This window comes from Bos javanicus, chromosome 13 (genome assembly GCF_032452875.1).
Source record: "Bos javanicus breed banteng chromosome 13, ARS-OSU_banteng_1.0, whole genome shotgun sequence".
NCBI classification, from domain to species: domain Eukaryota; kingdom Metazoa; phylum Chordata; class Mammalia; order Artiodactyla; family Bovidae; genus Bos; species Bos javanicus.
In genome coordinates this window covers 63,452,572-63,478,857 of record NC_083880.1, presented here as the reverse complement: position 1 = coordinate 63,478,857, position 26,286 = coordinate 63,452,572, and the positions used below count along the sequence as shown (strand labels likewise).

At 40.6% G+C, this 26,286-nt stretch overlaps 1 protein-coding gene across 1 annotated transcript; it reads left to right on the top strand.

The window, feature by feature from the left end:
- The first annotated feature begins 4,324 nt into the window (after positions 1-4,324).
- Positions 4,325-22,977, top strand: EIF2S2 (eukaryotic translation initiation factor 2 subunit beta). Its single transcript, XM_061437314.1, has 9 exons — positions 4,325-4,504; positions 9,135-9,312; positions 10,964-11,067; positions 13,854-13,989; positions 14,697-14,797; positions 15,383-15,531; positions 17,982-18,038; positions 21,763-21,848; positions 22,498-22,977. The coding sequence occupies exons 1-9, from the start codon at positions 4,490-4,492 to the stop codon at positions 22,671-22,673; spliced, it is 1,002 nt and encodes a 333-aa protein (XP_061293298.1). The 5' UTR covers positions 4,325-4,489; the 3' UTR covers positions 22,674-22,977.
- The last annotated feature ends 3,309 nt before the right edge of the window (positions 22,978-26,286 follow it).

Here is a 26,286-nt window from a genome sequence, read left to right as displayed (position 1 = left end):
GTGTAGTTCCTGAAGAATAAACTATGTAAGATTTCTTTGGGTGAGGGCACGGTGCTCACAATACCTTCTAATATATCAACCCCAAAATAAATTTGAGTTACTAAATGCTTTTCATTACTATCTCAGTGACTTTCTCTTTACTCATCAAAGCTAACTTGTAAAAGTCCCATGTAATGAATGAAAAGAACTGAATAGGTCTAGATTTCTCTATGGATTAGACTTTCTATCTTAATTATGTTTCCGTAATTTAAACATCACCTACAAGGATATATGGGCTTACTTAAGAAGACAGAGTACTGAACTAAAGATCATGAGATCTGGGTTCTGTTCAAGTACTGTCATGATTTAATTTTAAGTCATAGCCTCTATAGGCCTGCTATTTTATGGGTCAAGAGAAGAGACTAAGGAATATTTTAAAGCCTATGAAAACATAAATTTAGTATACAATTGAAGCATTATCATCAATAGCTTACTACTGGGAAGTTGGAGATCTGGGGTGGTGCTGAGCATCAAGAATGGCTCAGAGTGAAGATTCCAGTAGGCTGTTCTGGATTTCTCACTACTTTTCTGCAGACTTTGTAATTTAGCTTCTGTATCTATAAAATGGAAGAATCATGATTTCCCTCACCATTATGATAGAAAAATTAATAAATGTCTATATTTCACAATAAACTGTGGAAAATTCTGAAAGAGATGGGAATACCAGACCACTTGACCTGCTTCTTGAGAAATCTGTACGCAGGTCAGGAAGCAACAGTTAGAACTGGCCATGGAACAACAGACTGGTTCCAAATAGGAAAAGGAGTACGTCAAGGCTGTATATTGTCACCCTGCTTATTTAACTTCTATGCAGAGTACATCATGAGAAATGCTGGGCTGGAAGAAGCACAAGCTGGAATCAAGATTGCCAGTAGAAATATCAATAACCTCAGATAGGCAGATGACACCACCCTTATGGCAGAAAGTGAAGAAGAACTAAAGAGCCTCTTGATAAAAGTGAAAGAGGAGAGTGAAAAAGTTGGCTTAAAGCTCAACATTCAGAAAACGAAGATCATGGCATCTGGTCCCATCACTTCATGGGAAATAGATGGGGAAACAGTGGAAACAGTAGCTGACTTTATTTTGGGGGGCTCCAAAATCACTGCAGATGGTGACTGCAGCCATGAAATTAAAAGATGCTTACTCCTTGGAAGGAAAGTTATGACCAACCTAGATAGCATATTCAAAAGCAGAGACATTACTTTGCCAACAAAGGTCCATCTAGTCAAGGCTATGGTTTTTCCAGTGGTCATGTATGGATGTGAGTTGGACTATAAAGAAAGCTGAGCACCAAAGAATAGATGCTTTTGAACTGTGGTGTTGGAGAAGACTCTTGAGAGTCCCTTGGACTGCAAGGAGATCCAACCAGTCCATCCTAAAGGAGATCAGTCCTGAGTGTTCATTGGAAGGACTGATGTTGAAGCTGAAACCCCAATACTTTGGCCACCTCATGCAAAGAGCTGACTCCTTTGAAAAGACCCTGATGCTGGGAAAGGCTGAGGGCAGGAGGAGAAGGGGACAACAAGATGAGATGGTTGGATGGCATCACCAACTCAATGGACATGGGTTTGGGTGAACTCCAGGAGTTGGTGATGGACAGGGAGGCCTGGCGTGCTGCAGTTCATGGGGTTGCAAAGAGTCAGACACGACTGAGCGACTGAACTAAACTGAAGTTTTATAGATTCCTGGATGAGAGGTTAGGAAAATACAAATTACTGTTGTGTTGATGTACTTATTAGCTTAATCTAAGCAGGATCTATCTCTTGGAAAACGTGGAAACACTTAGCTATCACTGCTTTCTGACTTCTGCCCACTTCTCAGGGATTCTCGGCTTTCCCTAGAAAACAAACTATTACCTTGAGGGTAGCCTGAAATCTCTGAAGAAAGTAAGCAGCCAGTTCAGAGAGGTCATATCTGGTACCGGGCTGTAATGGTCAACACTATTTGCTAAGCAGACCAGCATTTTCCAAACAGGGAACGGCAGTACAGTAAGGCCTCATTAAAACTTTGTGTGCCTTTGTTAATGTGAACCAACTTCGTTGGCCAAACTAAGTAACTTAAGAGTGATTGCCTATGAGCTCCTCTCTACCTCTCCCTAATTTCTCTTGTTTTTTCCCACTTGTCTTTTCTTTGTCTCAGATCTTCATTCTCCTACTTGAATGGACTTTTCAGAAACTTTGGTCTTCTCTATTGTTTCCTTCTCTCCTCTTCAAGGTCTGCTCGCTCAAAATGATTTGGGGACTGTCATGTCCGAAATATCTTTTACCTCTCAGAGACCAAGAGAATATAAATGGTATTCAACAATGGCTTTCAACCAGAGGTGATTTGGTAATGTCTAGAGATATTGTTTGGAGAAGGCGATGGCACCCCACTCCAGTACTTTTGCCTGGAAAATCCCATGGACGGAGGAGCCTGGTAGGCTGCAGTCCATGGGGTCGCTAAGAGTCGGACACGACTGAGCGACTTCACTTTGACTTTTCACTTTCATGCATTGGAGAAGGAAATGGCAACCCACTCACTCCAGTGTTCTTGCCTGGAGAATCCCAGGGACGGGGAAGCCTGGTGGGCTGCTGTTTATGAGGTCGCACAGAGTCAGACATGACTGAAGTGACCTAGCAGAGACATTGTTGGTTTTTACAATCATGGGAAGGGTGCCACTGGCATCTAGTAGACACAGGTCAGGGATACTGCTAAACATCCTACACTGCACAAAAAACAGCCCACAACAACAAAGAATGGCCTAACACACTGACGGTGTTGCTACTGAGAAATCCTGATATGCAGATTATCAGTAGCTGAAAAGGAGGAGGCAATGCAGCCTCCTTAGGATACAGATTCTCAAGGTGGTAAAGCAACAGCCACTGACATCAGATTGCCTAGACTTGGATCATTCTCACTGATCCTTGGCTCCTTGGAGGCAGGAGCCTTATTTTACCTACCATGCTTAAATTACGGACTAGTATGCAATGGAGAGTGCTAACCAATTGTGGATTGTCTCACGTAGTTGTTTTGAGGACTCAAGAAGGGAACATATACTAAGTGATATGAAGCACAGTGAGAGGGAGAAAAGCAGCTCCTGAATAGGGGGAGCTAGGCTAGTGTTATCAACTAGGATATGCTGCCCTATTGAATACAATTTCAGAAAACACCAACATCACACAAAGCCACTCTGTGACCATGATGGATCAAGACAAAAACAAAACCACCTCCATAAACTTACTAACAAACGAATAAGAACAGTGACCCAACCACCCACACCCACACCTCACACACACACACACAAAGACGAAATATCCCCCTATCCTGGCTGAGGGACTGCAGCTTCTTAACCAATCACAGCTTTAGCCACTCTTGGTTCTTCTCCCTTTTTCAGGTAAGAATTACTAAAATACCCATTAGAATTACCTTCATCTCCTTCTTAACAGCATCCAATCCAAAGAGAAGGCCTGCTTCCTGGAACCCTCCCCCAGATTACCTAATATAAGCTCCAACCCTGTAAATTCTTTCCAGCACCCTCTTCCTGACATGCCCCCTGCACCTCAGGCTGTGCCTCCACTCCTTACGAGGAGACAATAAGCCCAGCTTTGTTCAACACGACGAGTGTTCTAGGTGGTCTTCGGCTAGGGGGCACTGACAGTAGTGAGAGCCCCAAAGGCTAACTGCTTCTATTATGCCTCAAGGGGAATTGCACCCACGCATTCGATGTCTTACAAACAAGGATTTTGAGGTTTCCGGACAGAATGCCTCTTGCCAGGCCGTTTCTCCTCATGAGGTCTCCTTTCCCGTCTACAGGGAGGAGGCTTTTGGTTTCCGACCTCCCAAAGTGAAATCAAGCCTGTTGGGTTAGATTTCTGAAGTAAAACGCCTCAGTGATGTGAGCGCCTCCGCTTCCAACTTCGAGTTACTCAAACACTAGCATACCCCACGGGGACACGGTGGAAGTGGTAGCAGAGAAATTAAAGCCCCAAAGAGTTCATATTACTGAATGCCTCACCCACCTCCCTAACTCAGGAGAAACCGCCCCGAATTCAGCTTGGGTTCCCTGCTCCTCCAAAAGCGGAGGTTAGAACAGCCACCGGCAAAATCGAACCTTCCGGGCCGGCTTCCTTAGCGTCGCGCACGCGCAGGGGCCGCTGGACAGTCACCGCGCTAGCGCCTGCCTCTTCCGGGTGGACTACAAGTCCCAGCTTGCCGGCACACTGTGTCGCCTGGTAACTCGCGCCAGTCGGAGCGCGCTAGGTCGGCTTCTCCGCGCGCCTGCGCATTGGCGGTCTCTGCGCAGGCGCATTAATAACGTTTGGGAGGAGAGGGCGGGGTGTCGTTCCCTTTCGCTGATGCAAGAGCCTAGTGCGGTGGTGGGAGAAGTGTCGGCAGGAGCAGCGCTGAAGCCGGGGCCTGGGGCTGACCCGTCAGAGTTTCCGTCCGTGCCGAGCCCACTCGAGCCGCAGCCATGTCCGGGGACGAGGTGAGGGCCTGAGACTGGCACTATGTCTAGGGACCAAGGCAGTGAGCCAGACCCACCCCAGTATGGGAGACTGGGCCTGCGGCCTAGCGGCCGGCCGCCGCCATGTGGGGCAGCCGGGCCTAGGCGACCCGGAGCGGTAGAGCCGGCGAGGGCTCCGGAGCCCTGGCTTGGCGGTTCCCGGCTCTCCTCAGGGCGGCGGCGCTGATGCCGGCGTCCTCCCGTGGCCGGCGTTTCCGGAATGGAGAGCACGTAGAGTTGCCCTCTAGAAGAGGGCTTGAATCCCCGGTTCATGCCCCAACTGAACGAGACTGGGGCCGGCGACTCCTGCATTCCTTTCGATTTGACTGCAGCTCCAACTCTCCCTCGCTGGGCGCTGGTGGTACTGAGAGGAGCGTCTCTCGGCTCTAGTAGAGCGACCGCGTTTCAAACTTTGCAGGCTGGCTTGTCCTGCCCGGCATCCACTTTTGTTCTTATCTAGAGCTTTTTTTTTCTTTTTTTTTTTTTTAAGACGGGAGAGAGGGGGAGAAGGCAAGAAGAAAACATCCTTCAGTCTGAAAAAGTGATTAACCTGGGAAAGTTTTAGGGCGGGAGTCCCTGAGTCTGCCTTAGCATAGCTCTCAGCGACGTCAGCGGGAAGTCCGGGCTGCAAAGCTCCCTCGGTCTTTTCCCACTGTCTTACTTGTACCTCAGCAAATTTCCTCAAGTCCCTTTTTGGTCAGGTTTATCGCAGTTTATTTAAATCCAAACGGCCTAAAATGACATTTGACTTTTAAGTACGAGCCATAGGTATTGAACTACTGCTGGAAAACTCCCTTAAGTTTTTGATTAATTTCTGTAAACATTGGAGTGATTGGCCAGCAGGGCCTTGGAGAGCAGAGAAAAATTGGAAGCTTTTTTGAGCTTTGTCATTTGAGGTGGGTCCTGAAAATGCTTTGAATTTCTTCAAGTAGTGGAAAGGATTCAGGGCAAGGACGAAGAATATTATCCAACTTGATTAGAGTTAATTCCTTAAAATATAGGTAGTGGCTAGTTCATGGAGGAGTTTGAAGACAAATTAAGGGATTTGGGATTTTATTCTGGAGGCGATTCCAAGCTCTTAATTCTCAGAAATGAGAATACTGAGGCTTCTAGAGAGTTGTGTGATGCTCGTGATCAAATAGTAAGTGACTGAGCCAGTAGTATTTAGAATTCCAGATCTCCGTTTGGTGCCTAGGAGACTCTGAGGAAGGAAACTGAGTCTGAGGGAAGTATGCGATTCCTGCTTTGGAGGTCATGGTTAGCCGTTGCTGTCCACCATTGTCTTTCAAAAGTTCTGAGAGGCGTTGTGTCAGGTTAGTTTTGTTTCTACTCATTTTCTAAGCTTTCCATTACCTTTAACAAGTAAGCATCTGTATAGCACAGAGTTCTCTGGGGTGCTATTCTGTGTTTTTTATGGTAAAGTGCTCACAAGTGTTTTAAGAGTTCTACTACTAGTTGGTACAGGAGGTAGAAATAGAGCATTAACAGCAGTTTGGAGGGCTGGAGGGTTCAGTTTTAGCGGTGGGATTAGATGTTGAAAGAAGTGGAATATTACTGAAGGGTGAAAAGGATTTTGACAAGCAGAGATGGCAAAACCAGCATTCCAGCAGAGGACTTTGAAAGCCAATAAAGTATTAAAAAGCTATGCATTTCTCAGATCTACCAGTCCATTTTGTAAACTGGAAATAACTGCCCAGGGAAGTTAAGTCATCCAACATCACAGAGCAAGTTAGTGGAACTAGAATCCCACCTTTGCCTTCCACTCTGAAGGTATGTGCAGGTTCTGGTTCCTTTAATCCTGTTGGATAGAGAAGTTTTCTTAGGCCAGTCCTTAACTTCTGGCTACTTTACAGGCTTGTAAGGATCAAGTGAAAAATCGGTAGGTGGAAATGATAAACTGTTAGGGACGTCCTACAGCAGAAGTAGTCCTGCATGGTAGCCAGGATAGAGGATTGAAGAATCTAATAAAAAGTAATTTATTTGTTTTTTCACATTTCCTGTTTTTCTTTTTTTTAATGTATAGTTGCCATAAACTGCACACTTCCTTTCAAACCTGGCAAGTAAGCCCCAAACTCAAATAGCATAATCTCTTTTAAGATTATGCTCTCATTAATCTCTTTTAAGATTAATACTCTGAAAAGCAGTATTCTAGAAATAGGAGGGCTGCCATGTGAGGAAAAGTTCCCTGATCTGCAGGCATCAAAATGCTGTCAGTAGCTAAGATTATTGCTTATTACTGGGCCCCATTCACAAAGTATCTGAATACTGGGTTTTCACACAACATGGTAAGGTGTTTTACAAAAGAAACTGAATGAAAAATGGAATGTGTGTTGTATGAAGTATACAAAACACAGAAGAACAAAATACAAATAAAAATCTCCCAGAATCCTATCACCCAGAGATGACCACACAGCATTTGTTCTGCTCACCTTGCCTCTCTGGGTTCTTTTGCAGCTCACTCCTACCTTCTTGGGGTGGTGCCTTCTAGGCCTTAAAGTTATCTTGAGTAAGGTATGATAGATGTGAGTAGGCTTCCAATTTGCTGAAGCACTTTAGTCTGTTGGTAATTTTTGCTGGTATCCCTTTTCCTCACCTTCTTCAACCCAACCCAGTGTGGGAAGTTAAAAAGAGAAAACGTTTGAAGACTTTATTGTAGACTTAAAAAGATAGCTCAAAAGAGTCTGATTTTCCTTAAGCACACTGTGAGCAACTGTTTGCTTCTCAGATCCCAACTAGTCTCATAAAACATCTGGACTGTGATACTTCAGATATAAAAGTCTTAAAAAAAAAAAAACCACATATAAGTCAAGACTGACCTTGTGGTTTGAGGGAGGTCTACTTTGGGTACTGTTTATGAATCCCTGGTTTCCATATTTTTAAACTCTAGTTTTGCTGAGTGGTGTGAATAAAATGAAGGGATGAGTATATGTCTTCAGCATCCAGAGATAGTAATTGGGAGAGATGTTAATTACATCAGTGTATAATTCTTGCATATTTATAACCCTTTTCAAGGCTACAACCATAATGTTTCCCTGTGGACCTATATGAATGTTTTTCAAAGGATAATAGCAGTGGATGTCCCTCTCATCTTTGGTCTGTTTTACTGAATAATAGTTAAAAGATAATTAATATTCTAGGCAAACTTGATACTGAAAAAAAAATGCAGTAAATGGCCTGCCAGACAACCAGATTTATAGTGCTTGGAGTGTTATCTGTCATTTTGCCAAATCTCCATATTTCAGAAATGAGGATGAACTATAGCTTCTTCCTTGGAATGATTACAACACAGTATTTAGGGTGACCCAAGACCCAGTAGGTCAGCAGTGGGGAACTCCTTCCTCCTAACTCTTCTGTTTACTACTCTTAAGTTTGCCAAACTATGCTCCTCAGACTGACTGCTTTCTAGAATTAATCATTTATACAGTTAGAGCATTCTTAAGGTAGGAGGGGATAACTTTGAAATGAGGCTATATCAATTTCCAAAACATCTTGCAGATCCTTCTTTATTGGGTGAGGATGATACTATACCACTCTCCCTTATTACAGACCATAGTTTGGTTTCAGTGTAGCTCAGTTTCCTTAATGTACTTGGGACATAAAGGATTTTAAGTTAATTACAATCAATTTGGGAATTTTTTTTGAGTTTCATGATATGTCTTAAAGATTAGATCACCCTGAGTTGATGGATTTTGGTGATAGGAAGCAAGACATACCATGCTTTGTCAACTCTAAAGCATTATATATAAATTGTATAACAATTGCTAACATTTATTGAGTACTTTTGTACCAGGTACTGTGCCAAGTGTTTTATGTATATTTACCTTTTTGTGCTGTGCTTAGTCGCTCAGTCATGTCTGACTCTTTGCCACCCCATGAACTGCCGCCTAAAGTGGCCTCTGTCCAAGGGATTCTCCAGGGAAAAATACCAGAGGGTGTTGCCATGCCCTCCTCCAGGGGATCTTCCCAACCCAGGTGGATTCTTTACCGTCTGAGCCCCCAGGGAAGCCTATTTACGTTTTTAGGTTTGGTTTTGGTTCTGCTACTGATCTCCACTTTACAGTTGAGGTGTGGAGAGGGCAAGAACTTATCTGGGGTAACAAAAGTAAAAACCAGAATTAGGATTTGAATTCAGTCAGTTAGGTTCTGGACTTATGCTTTTAAACATTTTCTTTTAATGTTCTAGAAGAACAAAGCAGAGTAAAAGGTTGTATAGAAGTTTCTTTCACTCAGATAGGGATTTGTTATACGAAGGATTGATGATGGATTTCTTTAAAAGTTTGTCTGAATTTCAGGATAAAAAAAACATTTTTAAGTTTTTTTTAAAATCAGGTCAAGTCTCCTGGTGTAGCAACCCAGGTTATCAAACTTAAAACATGTATGACTTGTCTGGGCTTTGGTTTTCTCATTCATAAAGCAAGGGATGAAGCTTAGGTTGTTATAACGCTAAGCTCCCTTTCCTAAATTCTATTATCTTGTGATAATTTATAAATTAAAAAACAGAACATGTGTTTTTTAAGAGCATGCCTTTTGAGACTGCAACACGCTTGTTACGTGAGCATCATTAAAAATAATCACATGGTCCCGGTTTCTTTTCTTCTTATCTTTTAAACAGATGATTTTTGATCCTACTATGAGCAAGAAGAAAAAGAAGAAGAAGAAGCCTTTTATGTTAGATGAGGAAGGGGATGCCCAGACAGAAGAAACCCAGCCCTCAGAAACAAAAGAAGTGGAGCCAGAGCCAACTGAGGACAAAGATGTAGAAGCTGATGAAGAAGACAGTAGGAAAAAAGGTAAGTGGTAAACATGAGAGAGTCAGTATTGTTCTGAAAGACCTCGTTCTCTTCCATTGGTGTTTTGAATTTTGTGCACACAATGACCCTCGCAGCCTGAGAGGCTGTTACAGTGAGGCTGAGGCCATGAATAGTCTGGGCACATGGGACCTTGCCAGATTTCTTTTGGGCTTGTTTCAGGGAAGATTCCACCAAATCCACAGGACAAAGATGATAAAACTTTGTCACTCCACAGCTGGTTTTCTAATCTAGCCTGTCCAGAAGTCTCTTCCAGTTTTTTTTTCCTGTCTCTTTTCCAATTTTAACGGTGGTTGTATTTGAGTGTAGGCAGAAAGAAATAGGACCAAGATAGATAGTTTTATGTCTTAACAAGTTTGAAAATATATAGAAGACATTAAAATTACAGCTAGCATTAGTTACTCACTCTTGTGCTCTAACATAAACACCATTTAAATGATTTAGTAAACATGTTTATATTTGTTGAATAGAAGACACTGTACTAGGGGTAGAGAAAACTGACATTTATTGAGCATCTGCCATGTGCTAAGCATCTTGTAAACGTTTAAAACAAAGTTGGAAAATAAATCATTCTTTTAATAAGAATTAGTTATGAATTCATAAATAGCTCCTTGAAAAACTTTGTAATAGAGGCATTTAAAAATATTCCTAGTGTACAGTAGGGCAGAACAAATGGAAAACTTATTAAACCAAACCTATTTTTACTCATTAATGGTAGATAAAATTTCATTTTGTTCATATTGTAGTCTCATTTTAATGAACGTGAAATACTTTATAAGGCCTTTTGTTGGTTGATTGAATAACTTGTTGGACTAGGCACAATAGGTGAGAAAGGCATAATCCCTCGGTATCTCATTGGGAGATAGACAAGCAGCAAGTAAACACCTCTATTGGAATGACAGAAGGTACTATTATCAAGCACCTACAGGATACCTAACCCAGTTAGGGGATAGGAAAGATAGGCTTAGAGAAGACTTCTTGGTGGAAGTAACTTCTAACAAAGATCCTGTGAGATGAAGGTAAGAGCTATGGGAGAGGGCCCATAGGAAGGCTTGAAGGTGAGAGACCACACACACTGCACTAAGAAGTGGAGGTAGTTCAGTTGAGCTGGAACTAGGGATTAAGGTGGAATATGAGAGACTAGGCAGAAGTTGATAAAGCTGGAGAGCCTTGGAAAATTATGTTAGAACCCTGACTTTGTTTGGGGAACAATGAGGCATCATATGGTCAGCTACTATATAAGTAGTCCCTACATGGTCCCCGATTTGATCCCTGGATCTGGAAGATCCCCTGGAGTAGGAAATGACACCCTGCTGTAGTATTCTTGCCTGGAAAATTCCATGGGCAGAGGAGCCTGGCGGGCTGCAGTCCATGGCGTCACAAAGAGTTGGACAAGACTAAGTGACTGAGCACAGTATATGGTCCCCTAGCTAGGTAATTTCCTACAAAGCTTTGAGTTGACCTGCCATTGCATTTTTAGAACCATAACCTTTGTAGTTGTAGAGGAATTACTGTGTTAATTAATACCAGTCTCTCTCATTCTGGTGACTTGATTAATAGATAAAACATTGGTTTAACTCAATGCTCTGCCTTTGCTATTTGCTAATAATTGATAATCTCAATTATCTTTTAGATGCTTCTGATGATCTAGATGATTTGAATTTCTTTAATCAGAAGAAAAAGAAGAAAAAATCAAAAAAGATATTTGATATTGATGAAGCTGAAGAAGGTATAAAGGTAGTATTGCTTTCTTATTGAAGGTAAAATTTGACCTCTTGAAAGGTTGCTAATGGCTGATGTTTCTCCCTCTTTGTCTCATCTCTTACTAGTTTTGCTTTTTTAATTAAGGATTTAGTCACTACTGTTAAGGTCGTTTTCTTGGCATTGTGTCTGACTAGATATTTTAAAGGAACTATGGTTCAAAGGAATGTAAATTTAGCTTTTACACATTGTATTGTGTGCCATTAAGATGATTACAAAATGCCATTTATCATTAATCATACTGAGATTGGCTGAGGAGAGAGATTTCTGTGAGAAATCCTGTAGAACAAATATCCCTATGATTTCTTCTGTTACACTTTCGGTAGCATGTTGAGGATACACAGATTTATGTGTATACCTCTGAGCAGCAAAGAATGAGCCCTGGCCTGTGGTGGTTGGTGGCTGATTTTATGGCCTGTTCTCCTACAGGAGATCCAGAGCAGTCAGGCTGGTTTTATGGAATTCTCTGATCTTGTGGGGACTTGAGGCCCTGTAGTTGTCTTATTACTGGATTGATTTCTAAAATAATTATCTCAGAGTTACTTTGAATAAGGAGTAGAAAGATGGGTGGTTAAGTGGGTGAATAGGAGGATGGGTGGAGAAAGGAGCTGAAAGTCTGTTCTTTAATGATAATTTAGCAGATATGTATTAGTGAAGACAGTGAGTCAGGCATTGTGTGCTAATTGTTAGGGTACTAAAACAAGTAAGATACTTTCCGTTTTCAGAGGTTCGGGGATAATTTGGAGTTCTTTAGAACAAGATGATTTTACCTGGATTTATCCTATTCTCTCCTTGTTTGGAGATTCTCTTCTTTTCCTACTACTGTAGGGAAATTGATAAAGAGAAATGTTCAGATTATACTGAATAAATGAAGTATAAATATCCCGGGTAACCAGGTGACACGTTAGAGATATGCCACAGAAAGTCTTGGTTAACAAATTTCTCTAGTAACTTTTGTCCTGAAGAGTCACTTATAAGCTCTAATTTTAGTGCTTGGATACTTTTTACTCTGCTCTTAAGTCATAACAAGAAGTTTCAAGTATCCTTATCAGGCAAGACATGGACATTAACTTGAGGCTGAAGTGTTTTTAAGATTTGAATTTTCAGACCACCACAGAGCTTTTGAAAAATCTTGAAAAATACTTTGTGCTATTCTCTACCTTTCACTGGGTCTTAGCCTCCAGGTTAGAAATAGAGCTTACTGGGATAAAATTATTAATATAGGACTAGAAGCTGACTGGTGTGTGCTAACTTAGATTTAGCCTGTCTGAGTTTCTCATTTACTGATTGTCGTCTTACAGGCTAGGTTAATATCTGGCTTCTTGTCTGGTGTATCCAGCTGATAAACATGGGCTGATTGGTCTTTGATGGTCAGATGTGGCACTGAGACAACACAGCTGGATTTGGCATTTTAAGGCTGCACTTTATTTATTCCTGGCTATTTGAGCTTTTTTGCTCATTAGATTTCTAAAATTGCTATAGCAAGGTTTACAGAGTAGCACAAAAGTAGATATTGATAAGTAATGTTGACAGCACACTTCAGGTTGGATACACTGATGAAAGTAGGTGAGATTAGAAGGCTGGAACTAAACTAGCCCTTTCTGCTCTTCTAGGGTTTTTGTGTCTCATTTCAAGGTTGTGCCTGGTTTATATCCATGACTATAGCAGCTAATCTTGGGATCAAGCTTTACCTTCTCTCTGTCCATTCATCATGTGACCCTAATTCTCCATGGGTTCTGCCTTTCCCTCTTTCATGATTTCATCTGTTGAAGTGTTGCCCAAAGACCTCCTTATACAGCCTAGTGCCAGGCTGGCAATGGTATAAGAAAAAAAGTATTTGGTCTTTTCCACTGGTCCTGGCATATAGTTCCTAAGACTCTTGGAATCTCTGAATCTGAGTTTGATCACCAAGAGCCAATGATTTCATCAATGATGCCTACAGAATGAAGCCTCCATAAAAATCTCATGGGTGGGCTCAGTAAAAAAAACCCTTGGGGGACAGTTTTGGAGAGCTTCAGTGCTGGTGACCACATTGGGATGTTGAGAGTGGTATACCTGGAGAGAGCATGGAAGCACTACACTTCTGCCTCCCTGTTCTTGATCTATGCATATTCTCCATTTGGCTGTTTCCAGGTGTATCCTTTATATATTGTGTATATATGTGTCAAGTATAATAAGGTAAGTGTTTTCCTGAGTTGTTTGAGCCCTTCTAGCAAGTGATTGAATTAGGGGTGTCTGGGAACCCCTGAACTTTAAGTAGGACATATGTGTGGGAAACCTGGGGACTCTGTACTTGAAATTGGCCTCCAAAATGAAAACAGTCTTATGGGACTGAGCCCTTAAATCCATGGAGTTTGTCACTAACTGGATAGTGTCAGAACTACATTGATTTGTATGTTACATAGTTAGTGTCAGAGTTGGAAAATTCGTGTGGAAAAACATCACATATTTGGTGTCAGGAGGAAAAAGCGCTGCTACTAACTGCATCAGAATACTTAGAAACTTATTTAAAATATTCCTGAACCCCATGCCTGCTGAAGATTGTCAGTGAGATATAAGATTCCTTGTTAAGTGTCTTAAAATTTTTCCAGTTTAAATGATACTCTGAACAAATTTGGTTCACCTGTGAGAGAGATTTCTGATCTATAACTTCAGTTTTGAATATGTAATACTTTTTTCCCCCAAAGCCATGTCAGCCTATATCATTTAAAAATAAAAATAATTCTAGTAGCAAAATGTTGACTCTTATCTCACTTTCTTAGGACCTTAAGATTGAAAGTGATGTTCAGGAACCAGCTGAACCAGAGGAAGATCTTGACATTATGCTTGGCAATAAAAAGAAGAAAAAGAAGGTTGTCAAGTTCCCTGATGAGGATGAAGTACTAGAGAAAGATGAAGGTAATATTGGTGAGCTTAATAGCTCATTTCTAGGTTTACACAAACCTTTGGCCTAGTCTCTTTCATGAATGGGTTCCTTATTTATTTTTTCTTGGCCCCTTATTTCCACTACCAAGTAATGGAAGCTAAAAGGAAACAGAATCTAACTTGATAATGAAAGTTTAAAAGATGTCATGGGGAAGAACTTGACAGTTATGATTACATTATAACATACTGATTTAGACTATTGGGACAATTACTATAACTGGATTTAATTTTTTTTTTTTTACTATTTTGTTAGAAGTGCTGTTTATTAGCTTCGAAGTGCTATAACTACTTCAGAGAATTTAGAACAGTCAGCAGATGGGTTTTTATGGATGTGTTTGTTTCTTAAGTGCTTCAAAACAGACATTTTTTCCTCTGATTATCCTAGTGCATTATTTGGTTTGTTAAATTAAGAAACAGTTCAGTGTGTCTGTATTGCCACAAATTCCTAATTAGAGAGGTCTTTATTAAGGGTGATTTATGAAAATTGTAACATCTCCCTAAGGAATACGGGGTTATTTGAGAGCCTTGCTGCCTTTATGATTGAGACTGTTTTGAATGCAGTTGTGGGAGGGAAGACAAATGTCCTAAAGCTTTCAGTTCTCTAGATCTGCTTCTCCCTTCCCCTTTTTGTTCTTGTATCAGGCCCTACCCCTCATTCTTATAGTCTTTGTTGTCTGTAGCTTTAGAAGATGAAGACAGCAAAAAAGATGATGGTATCTCATTCAGTAACCAGACAGGCCCTGCTTGGGCAGGCTCAGAAAGAGACTACACATATGAAGAGGTAAGACAAATTCTATTGTGAAAGGGGGCTGAACTGTTCACTAGAACTCAAAAGCAGGATAAATGTCCCCTGAATTGAAAGGGCCATTGAAGTACAGGTTGATAATGAAACAGACCCAGAGAGGTCACACAGCCAGTGCACAGCACTGCCTGATGCCCACGTATGGGGCAGGCAGTCATTATAGTATCATCAGAATCATGAACTTCTAAGATCATCGGAGCCCCCCTGGAGGGGGACAGTAGAGAAAGGAAGTGTTAAAAGGGGCCAAGCTGGTCTGGAGTTTGTTTGTTCTGGGTAGTCTGAATTTTACTTTTCCAGGTACCACATATTTTCTCACAGTAATAGTAGAATTAATAGGAGCTTGTTCATTTCTTTAACTTTGACTATGGAACTGTTCCGCTTTCATAATGGACCAATTGCTGTTCAGGGTTGAGAATTATTTTCAGGGAGCTCCCAGAACATGTGATGAATGTGTACATTTGATAAGAAGTTTGTTCTTAAAGGAAATGCACAAGTTACGCAAGTGGGAACTGTATACTCCTGCTATTAATAAGACTGTACATGAATACCACTTTATCTCTATAGCTACTGAATCGAGTGTTCAACATCATGAGGGAAAAGAATCCAGATATGGTGGCTGGAGAGAAGAGGAAATTTGTCATGAAACCACCACAGGTTGTTCGAGTAGGAACCAAGAAAACTTCTTTTGTCAACTTTACAGACATCTGTAAACTGTAAGTTGGTTAATGTGGAGTCTCCATCCCAAATGCCAGGTTCTCAGTGGAGTGGATGTTAAATATCCTTAATGTGGACGTTACTGCCGGTAGGAGACAGTGCACAGGTCAGGGCTGGGTTGAGTGAGGTCACAGTTCAAGTCCGTCAGTTCTTTCGATTCATAGGTCTTAGGGCTTGATTTATTAGGCATCTAAAAGTAAGGGAAGGCAACTCATGCTGACTTATGAGAGGATTCTAACCAGATGGAGTGAAGAGTCAGGAGACTGAGTGTAGTCCTTAGAAAGAAGCCTGGAAAGCCCAGGGAGATGGAAAAGCTCATCAGGCTGGAGTGGGCCTGCCAAGCAAGTACAAGCAGTGAGCTTTGGGAAGGCAGCTACATTTAATGTTCTGCTTCCTTGGGTATTGCCAAGACACAGGTGATGAGATTTCCACTTCATTAATTACCATCACATTCCATGCCTGTCTTACCCCCATGTCACTATCTGGGCCTGGCTCTTCTCAGACTTCCTCAGCTACACCTTTATGGGCAGGTTCCTTAGGGCAACTGACCTTATCTCCTGTTTGTTCTTTAATTTCATAAGTAATATAGGCTTGTTGTCAGTAAAAGGGAAAGAAAGTGAAGTTGCTCAGTCGTGCCCGACTCTTTGCAACCCCATGGACTGTAGCCCACCAGGTTCCTCCATCCTTGGGATTTTCCAGGCAAGAGTACTGGAGTGGGGTGCCATTTCCTTCTCCAGGGAATCTTCTTGACCCAGGGATTGAACCTAGGTCTCCCACATTGTAGGCAGACGCTTTACCATCTGAGCCACCAGGGAAGTCAAAATAAAGAAAATGTAATCACTAAAAATTCCCTGACCAGAGTAACCACTTGTTTTCATTGCTTATAGGCATAACTTAAAAAGTTTTAGACTTTTTTTTTTGCTGGTGGTAATAGTATTTCTATCTATAGAAATTAGATAGAAAATGAGAAAATACGGACCTGCTAAAGAAAATGAGAACTCATCTGTTTTAAGTCCATCATTAAGAGATAGGTAATCATAGTTTAGTATTTTTATGTTTAGCTGCTTTTTTTTCTTAATATTTATTTGGCTACACCGGCTCTTAGTTGCAGCACTTGGGATCTTTAGTTGCAGTGTGTGAACTCTTAGGTGTGGCATGTGGAATCTGCTTCTCTGACTAGGGATTGGATGTGGGCCCCCTGCGTTGTGAGTGCAGAGTCTTAGCCACTGGATCACCAGGGAAGCCCCCTCTTTAACTACTTTTAAGCATCTAAATATTTTTTAATAAATTGGTATTATACTGGTTTTTAACATTTTTCTCAATATATAGTGAACTTTTTACCCATATCATTAAATAATCTTTACAAATGTTTTTAAGAGTTATACAACATATTCTGACAGTTCCTTGGTTGAACATGGTTGCTCCCAATTTTTCAATATCAGGCAGAGCTTCACGGAACAATCGTGATATGAACAATCCTGATATGTGTATCTTGGCAGAACTCAGAATAGCCTTAGGACGAAAATTCCCAAAGGGGAATTGCCTAGTCAAAAGGAATGGACATTGTTTATAGCAAACATTGGCAAGTTGCTTTCCAGCAAGTTTATACCAGTTTATACTCCCACTAGCAATATAAGTACCTGCCAGTTTTATTATATTTCACTGACCCTTATTCATTACATTTGGAGGAAAAAGCTTTTTAAAATTATAATAGCAGTACCTAGTTATTGGAACAAACTCAAACAGTGCCAAGTGAATAGAATTAAAAAGTGTACTGATTGGCATTACTCTGTATTTGCTTTTTTTTGTTTTATGTGCTTTTTCATTTTATGCTTTTTTTATTATTTAGAGACCTGTATTTTAAAAGCAGGATAAAATGGATGTACCATAATTTAACCACTTTCCAGTTGGTGAATATTTTAGCTGTTTTAAATTTCTGTTGTTGGGCTGCCATGAAATACTTCCCTTTTTAAAAATAAATTCCAAACAGGAAATATATAGGAATTTGCATAACAGACACCCAAGTATTCATTACCTTGATTTGGTGTGTTTTGACCTCTTGATACTTTAACTTCAGATCCTTTTACTCCTTTAAAAAGAGGGCTTTACAATTACAATTTAAGGCCATCTTTATATCTTTCTGATCTCTTTTACTTTCCTTCCTAGAAAAAGATCTTATCCTTTAAAGTTGGTATTTACCTTTCCTGTCCATGTCTATAGACATTTACCAGTGTGTATATACTTGTAAATAAAATGTAATATTGTTTTATGGGCTTTAAAATGTAAACAAATGGTATCATATATATCTTCATTTCAGAGTTTGACGAACTGTGCTAAAATTCACCTAAGAGCTGAGTAATTACAAAACAGTGAAGAAGAGTGAGGTTTTTAGAAGTTTTGTTAGATTTCCATGAAAGATACGGTTTATATTATTCCACTTTCTTTTTAGATTACATCGTCAGCCTAAACATCTCCTTGCATTTTTATTGGCTGAATTGGGTACAAGGTAAGAAACTTCACGTTTGTATACAGTTACTTACAGTGTTAATGGACATTTTATAAGAACTTCTTTTAACTTGAAAAGATGTAATACACTTAGGGAAAAAAACATCCACCTGATTGTCAGAAGAACTTTTAGGGCAATGAAGGAGGGAAACTTGTTCATTTCTATGGGAGAGGTTGGCTACTTGGGAATAGGAAAACGGTCCACAGTGGCTCATATGTGAACAGGCCTGTTAGGTATACCAAAGTGAGCCGAATGTCCCTTTAAAAATAAGTAATGTAATAATGAATATGACTAACATGTTGAGCGTCCATTGTGTGCCAGACTCTTTTGGATACCATCTCAATCTTTACAACAGTTCTGTGGACTGTTAGAAAGTAGTGTTACTCCATCTTAACACATTTGGAAACAGGTTTGGTGAAGTGAGGTTGTACATAGGTGGTCACATAAAGAAAAAAGAAAAAGTGTTAGTCATTCAGTTATGTCCGACTCTTTGCAACCCACGAAGCCTGCCAGGCTCCTCTGTCCATGGGATTCTCCAGGCAAGAATACTGGAGTAGATTGCCATTTCCTTCTCCAGGGGATCTCCCTGATCCAGGGATCGAACCTGGGTCTCCTGCATTGCAGGCAGATTCTTTACCTTCTGAGCCACTAGGTCACATAGCTAGTTAATTGCAGTCAAGATGTAAACTCAGGTCTGTGTGTCTTGGGAGCTTTTAACTCTTAAAAGCCTTAATCTTGTGCCTTGTTGGTAGTACAGAGGTAATTAAGGTGTTCTCGTCTCTTCCTATCTAGAAACTCATTTTGTTGGAACTGGCTGTATTTGCTGTGGGGTTAAGGGGTAATTTGCTTGACCAGTGGTAGATATGTGGGCTGTGTTGTGGGAGAATTGTATTTTAAATGTAGATTTGTTACAAACTTAAATTACATAAACTGATGGAGCAAAAGGTAGCAGTGTTTTTCCTACTTCTCAGAATAATTACAGTTTTTGTGGAGGTGAGGTAAATTATAACAAGTTGTAACCAGTGAATTTATAGTCAGTGAGCTAAATATTATAGGGCTGTCAAGAAAACTGAATATCTTTTGACAGTGAATGAAAAAGATTTTCTGTGTCAAGCACTAGAATCACCGTTGCCTGGAAATTAAGGGTTGCTGTTCATGGAGGATGATGATAAACTCTTACCGTTAGAGGAGAATCATAGGAGAGGTTCTTGGAAAAGTCAATTTAATAGTAAGATAAAGAATAGATTTAATGCCGCTTGGCTGAATTTTTGTTTACTTTCTGATTTGTAATTTCTCTTCTTTTCACATTTTTGTATGGCTGAAATTCCAAAGCTTCTTAATTTTGATGAAACCCAGTTATCAGTGTGTTTATTTGGTCACTTGTGCTTTTCAGTGTCATATTTAAGAAAATATTGACTAACAGATGGTCATGAAGATTTACGTCTGTGTTTTCTTCTAAGATGACTACAATTTTAGCTCTTGTGTTTAGGTCAACAGTTTATTTTGCAGCTATTTTTCGGTATGTTAAAAGTTAAAAGTGTCAAAGTTGTTTCTTTTGCGTATAAATAGACAACCTAGTTGATCTTGCACCATTTGTTGAGAAAACTATTCTCTGTTCCAATGAATTACCTTGACACTACTTCAAAAATCAATTGACAATAAAATAAGGGTTTATTTTTGGACTCTTAATTTTTTTCATTGATGTACATGAACACTGTGGCTTTGCAATATATTTCAATCTCAGAAAACATGAGTCCTCCAACTTTCTCCTTCTTTTTCATCATTATTTTGGCTAGTCTCAGTCCTGTGCATTTCCATATAAATTTAATTTTTTTATTTTTACATCAACTTTTTTTTTAAATGATGTCTAGCCCAGAGCCTTGCTTTCTCAAAAGTATTACTTGTCAACAGCTACTTTTAAAAAATTTTCTCTTTAAGCATCATTGACAATATGAGGCCTGAAATTGCTTTATAGATACAACTCACACATTTTAAAATGTATAATCCAGTAGTTTCTAATTTGTTCACATAGTTAACCATCACCACAATTTTAGAACATCTTCATTAACTATATGCAACTGATCAAAAGATTTGGTCTTAGAATTTTTAAGGATATCTATAGCTCTTTTCATAGTTTTTATATTTATAGTGCACCTCACTGCTTTGCATATGGTATGCCGTCAACAAAAGTGTGATTGTCCTTTGTTGCGTGAATGGGTCATCACACAGTTAAGTTTGTTTTTTTTTTCCTCCAGTGGCTGGGTCCAGCTCTCTGTGACCCCATATACTGCAGCATGCCAGGCTTCCCTGTCCATCACTATCTCCCAGAACTCAGTGTCCATTGAGTCAGTGATATTATCCAACCAATCTTATCCTCTGACACTCCCTTCTCCTCCCCTCACTCTTTCCCAGCATCAGGGTCTTTTCCATTGCGTCAGCTTTGCACATCAGGTAGCCAAAGGATTGGAGCTTTAGCATTAGTCCTTCCAATGAATATTTGGGGTTGATTTCCTTTACGATTGACTGGTGTGATCTCCTTGCAGTCCAAGGGACTCTCAAGAGTCTTCTCCAGCACTACAATTTGAAAGCATCAATTCTTCAGCACTCAGCCTTCTTTATGGTAAAACTGTCACATCCGTAACAAGACTACTGGAAAAACCATAGCTTTTAACTAGACAGACCTTTGTCGGCAAAGTGATGTCTTTGCTTTTTAATATACTATCTAGGGTTGGTCATAGCTTTCCTTCCAACGAGCAAGCATCTTTTAATTTCATGGCTGCAGTTACTCTGCAGTAATTTTGGAGCCCAAAAAGATAAAATCTGTCACTGTTTCCACTTTTCCCCCATCTGTTTGCATGAAGTGATGGGGCCAGAGGCCGTATCATCTTAGTTTTTTTCATGTTGAGTTCCACGCCAGCTTTTTCACTCTGCTTTTTGACCCTCATCAAGAGGCTATTTAGTTCCTCTTCACTTTCTGCCATAAGGGTGGTGTCATGTGCATATCGGGAGAAGGCAATGGCACCCCACTCCAGTACTTTTGCCTGGAAAATCCCATGGACGGAGGAGCCTGGTAGGCTCCAGTCCATGTGGTCGCTAAGAGTCGGACAGGACTGAGCGACTTCACTTTCACTTTTCACTTTCATGCATTGGAAGAGGAAATGCCAACCCACTCCAGTGTTCTTGCCTGGAGAATCCCAGGGATGGCGGGGCCTGGTGGGCTGCCGTCTATGGGGTCACACAGAGTCGGACACGACTGAAGCAACTTAGTAGCAGCAGCAGCAGCAGCATGTGCATATCAGGCTATTGATATTTCTCCCGGCACTCTTGATTCCAGCTTGTGATTCATCCAGCCCAGCATTTCATATGATGTACTCTGCATGTAAGTTAAATAAGCAGAGTGACAGTATATAGCCTTGACAATAGTCCTTTCCCAATTTTCAACCAGTCTGGCTTTCGACTTAATTACAAATCATTTGTTGTGGAAGATGTAATTAAAAATTGAATTTAATGTTAGGAAATAAGGGTAAGTCATTAGGCACCAACTACTTAAGTTTTGAGAAACCAGGTAGTATTGCCCCTATAACTTACCTGTGTCATTGAATATATTTTAGTATTTAAAATATTTGAATATTTACTATTATAAAAATAAATATTAATATTTAAAATGTTTGGTATTTGATTCCTTATAGGAAAAAACAATAATAGTTTTTGTTTTCTTTCATAGTGGTTCTATAGATGGTAATAATCAACTTGTAATTAAAGGAAGATTCCAACAGAAACAGATAGAAAATGTTTTGAGAAGATATATCAGTAAGTGTATAATTTTTAACACATCACTCTGAAATGTTCCCATTGGGCTGAAATATTCTGGGTGACAGCCATTGGTTTTTAATGAAGCTAGACAGGCTGGCCTTAGAAGATGAGGGAAAATGATAGTGGTGGGGAACTGGGGTGGGAAGTGGTTCTTGGTAGCCAGCTGGGGGTCAGGGAGTGGGATTTGGATTTCCTTGATCGGACCCAGCTGATCAAGGCTGCTGGTTGGTTCTAGGCTGAAGGCCAAGTCAAAGAAACCTATCTGCATTCAGACCTGATCTGACCTAGTTCTCTTACCTTCCTAATCACTTAAAATTGGCAGATCTGTTCCCACCTAAGAAAGCTATTAAGTTCTCTCTTGAGTGGGTTTCCTATAGACAAAGCCAGGAGTAGGCATCTGGCACGTGTCACTGCTTCTTTGTACATTTGGAGCCTTTTTTCAACCCATGGTTAAATTTGTGAAGTATTACATCAGATAGCTTGTGTTTTCTTACCTCTAGAATAGCTGGGTGTAGCTAAGATAAGCTTTCAGCTTGGGTTCCAGTGTGGGATTGCAAAGTTCAGTAGAAGCATTTTAGAGGAAAGAAAACCTCAGGTAAAAAAAACCTGTGGCTACCAGGTAATTCTGTGTGTTGTTTCTCCTCAGAGGAATACGTCACCTGTCACACGTGCCGATCACCAGACACAATCCTGCAAAAGGACACCCGACTCTATTTCTTACAGTGCGAAACTTGTCATTCTCGATGCTCTGTTGCCAGCATCAAAACTGGCTTCCAGGCTGTCACAGGCAAGCGAGCACAGCTCCGTGCCAAAGCTAACTAATTTGCTAATCACCACTGATTTTGCAAAGTGTGTTGTGGAGATTTGGCTGGACAGGTTTACCATCAGAGTGGATATACCACTGTATTAAAAACAAGATAGAAAAGCTGCCAAGTTCTTTGGCGTGTGGCTGGTTGGTCTGAAATTCTTGCAAGATGCCGTTGCTGAAGCTGTTGACATACTCATTGCCTACTTTAACAACTGTCAGAGAAACATGATGGGGTAAGGTGGTGCTTTTTTAAAATCGTTCATAGACTTCTGTAAAATGCAAGATAAATTAAAGTTATTATAACAGTGATTCTTTCAATTTGGTTTGTCCTTCAGTTTTCTTTTCTATTAAAAAATTATGCTTAATGAATTCAGCACAACAGTTTGTGCCTGGGCAGCTCTGGTGAGGTCTCTCTATGCTTGTCCTGAGAATCTTAAGCTGGGTAGTCATTTTCCTTCTCAGTTTCTTGGGATGCCTGAAGTAGACATAGCTTCACATGATGGTTGGAACATGAAATCTGGGAGGACAGCCTGTTTTTGGTGTCCAGAAAACAATTATATAGACTTGAATTCTTTTTCATTATGTGGGGATTGTTGCCACTACCTCACAGCTGAGTCCTCCATCTGTTACCATATGAGGAAATACAGGGTGCTAAGTACCTTCCTTAGAATTTTCCTCCTTATTGGCCACTAAGAGAATCTTAGAGATACAGCCTTTGAGTATGTCTTAGAACTTGCTGGCACACCAAGAATAACCCTAGTCAGGCATCTGTTGGTCAGAAAGTGGTGTGGCTTATGCAGTAGAGAGAACTCTTGACAGTCCAAACCATGATGCTAGAGGACACTTTTCTTTTTCCTCAACTTGAGTTCTGGATTTGAAAAATGGCCCACCACAAATGTTTTTTTTCTATTTTCTGTATTAAAGTCGATTTTGAATGTGATCATGAGAAACCAAGAGGTGATTCTGATTGTGTTCCACTTCTGGGGCCTCCTTCTGGTTCTGCCTTCTGTGGTTTTGGCCAAAAAGGTATTTCCCCCCTGAGCACAAGAGAAAAGATCCTCTTAAATACCTGCTGTGATCTGCCTTGCACTTGCTGAGGGTAAGGGCATAATGCTGCCCTTTCCTCTTTCTTGTTGCCAGACTATTCCAGGAGCAGTCAGTCAGCCTTGAGTGTCTTGACCATGTTGTGTTTAATCACTGTGACCCAAAGTATAGGCGAAGTGTTGTAAGGTGCCTTGGTCAAGAAGTGGTAGAGGGGGCAGAGCACTCCCTCAACCCAGTAGGTCTTGAGGGGACTACACACTGGCTGAGCTGCCACCACTGCCCTGATGAACTCAACTGCTGTTTATTTCCTCTTCCTTCTTTTGTATCTATATCCACACAATTCCCAATGTCAGCTGTTATTGCGTGAATAAACCAAGGATCAGTGCCTCTCGTGTAATTAGCGCTTTTGTGCCTATGTATGTGTGTTTTGTTCTTTAGTTGGGAGACATGGGATTTTACAGTTTGGTGACAGATTGGCAGTTTTAACCCCAGTTCTTAAGTCCATTCTCCAAAACAGATTCTCCAGACGGATCGAGACTTCAAGATAGTCCTGTTGAGGTACTATTTGGTCAAAATTGGACTGACTGTAGTAGACCCATTCAAAATGACGAGTTACCCTAGGGTTAGCATTCCCAGTAGCATCAGCCTCTCTTCTGTCTACTGTACTATCTCAGACCAGCCATAACTCAGCTGGAAGGAATCTTCTATGGAGGGACAAAGCAAAGGCCATTGAGGGTTTCCGATCAAGAGCAATGTTCTAGTTTTAAGGGAATCAGACCACCATTTCCAAAGTGTCTTCAGAAACTTACAGTGTGTTCCTAATTATGCTGGGGGTTGTGGGGGGTGTTTTTTGAGACCAGATAAACATGTTCCATGACAAAAGTGAAAGTCTTTTGTATGTGGATGTGCATTTTCACAAGCATATAAATATGCAGTTATATCTCTTGAATTCATACCTGCCCACAGCCCCATCTACAGAAAAGTTTAAACTTTCCCTAAGATCTCCTGGCTCTTCACAGGTCCCTGCCCACTTCATGTAAACAACTGTTTTACCCTCAGGTCACCATAAGTGCTGAGAGCAGAGTTTACATGTTCCTTGATATATTCCCATACCTAGAGGAAGCAGGACTTAGCTTGTGGGTAGTAAGTCAGGTTTCTTTCGCTCCCTTCCCCCCAAACATGTTGTAGACTAAGTGTTTAGAAAAAAATGCTGGGCTGGGCAGCCTGGAAGTATGAGGCCCCAGTTCTGACCTGGTCTCCGAAGTGCATATTTGAACAGAACATCAGACTTCACAGTGTGTTTTTAGATGTCAGTCTTTATAGCATGTGGTAGTGTTTATCTAAGATGAATTTATAATTTCAGAGTTTTAATTCCCATAATCCTATCACCATAGAATCTTTTCATATCAAGAACATTTTCCAAGTTAGTACAGTATTTTTAAAAACTGCATTAAGAATCTATTCATGGTATGCCATAGTTTATTTTCAATACCCTAAATGGTAGGTTTTTATAATGCTGAGTACAGGCCTTGAACAGTCTGGACTGGCATCCTTCTATCATTCATTATATCCTGTATTATCATCTAGAAAATGAGAAAATGCCTACCTCAGAGATGATGAAATATTATATTTAAAGTGCTTAACCCAGGCCTGCCTGCCTTGCACTGTGCACAATCTTCCTTCTGTACTCCCCTCAGGCTGAATTACCCTGGTCAGAGGGGAGGAGGCTCAATGGCTGATAGTACTTGTGAGCATATCCCCTTTCCTGAAGAGAGATGCTCTGCCTTTGCCCTGCCAAGTGTGCAAATCCTGAGGACTATAGGTATTACTTACCTATTTTTATGGTGACAGTTGCCTTTGACCTTGTGAAAAACTGCTCTGCTTTGAGACAGGGTAGCTACCTGTCTCCAGGAGCATCACACTCTCCCAAAGGTTTGCAACAACAGAGGCATAGTCCTTCAAGCTTTGTCCCATTAATGGTGGTGCTCTCCAGAGAAGAAAGGACCAAACACTTGCTGGGTCTCCTGTGATTGCTGTGGGTCCTATCCCTGCAAACCTTCCCTGGTAACAGATACTTAAGAACCTTCTAATTACTGCCCCTTGCTTTAAGTGTGGCTTCTGTTTTAAACAGTATTTGAAACCACTGGAGAACCAGCTGTTATAAAGGATAAGTATTAACGGACATTCTTATTGAATGTCACCATTTTAATGGGCACTTTTAAAAATTATATTCATTGTACAGATTTTCATGAACTTTAAAGTGAGCCAGGAACCAAATTAAAGCCAAAATATTACATGAGATATTAGCCGAACCTAATATGCTGGGAAACAACTTCACTATCATTAACTGTTTTGGCCTCAAGAGTTACGACTGCTTCACTTTTCAGTCCCAGCTCATTATGACAGATGTCTCAGATCTGGGCTTTTTTTTTCTTCTTCTTCTGCACTATACAGCTTGTGGAATTAGTTTCCCGACCAGAGACTAAACCTAGGTTTTAGCAGTGAAAGTGCCAAGTCCTAACCACTGGATTGCCAGGGAATTCCCTTTGTGTTCTTCCTAAATAATCATTTATGTAATACATA

What these genes read in the sequence shown, in the direction of transcription:
- EIF2S2 (XM_061437314.1), top strand. An exon ending in GAGACTACACATATGAAGAG is followed by an intron (nt 14,798 to 15,382) that starts GTAAGACAAATT and finishes TTATCTCTATAG; the next exon opens with CTACTGAATCGAGTGTTCAA. An exon ending in TTGGCTGAATTGGGTACAAG is followed by an intron (nt 18,039 to 21,762) that starts GTAAGAAACTTC and finishes TTTCTTTCATAG; the next exon opens with TGGTTCTATAGATGGTAATA.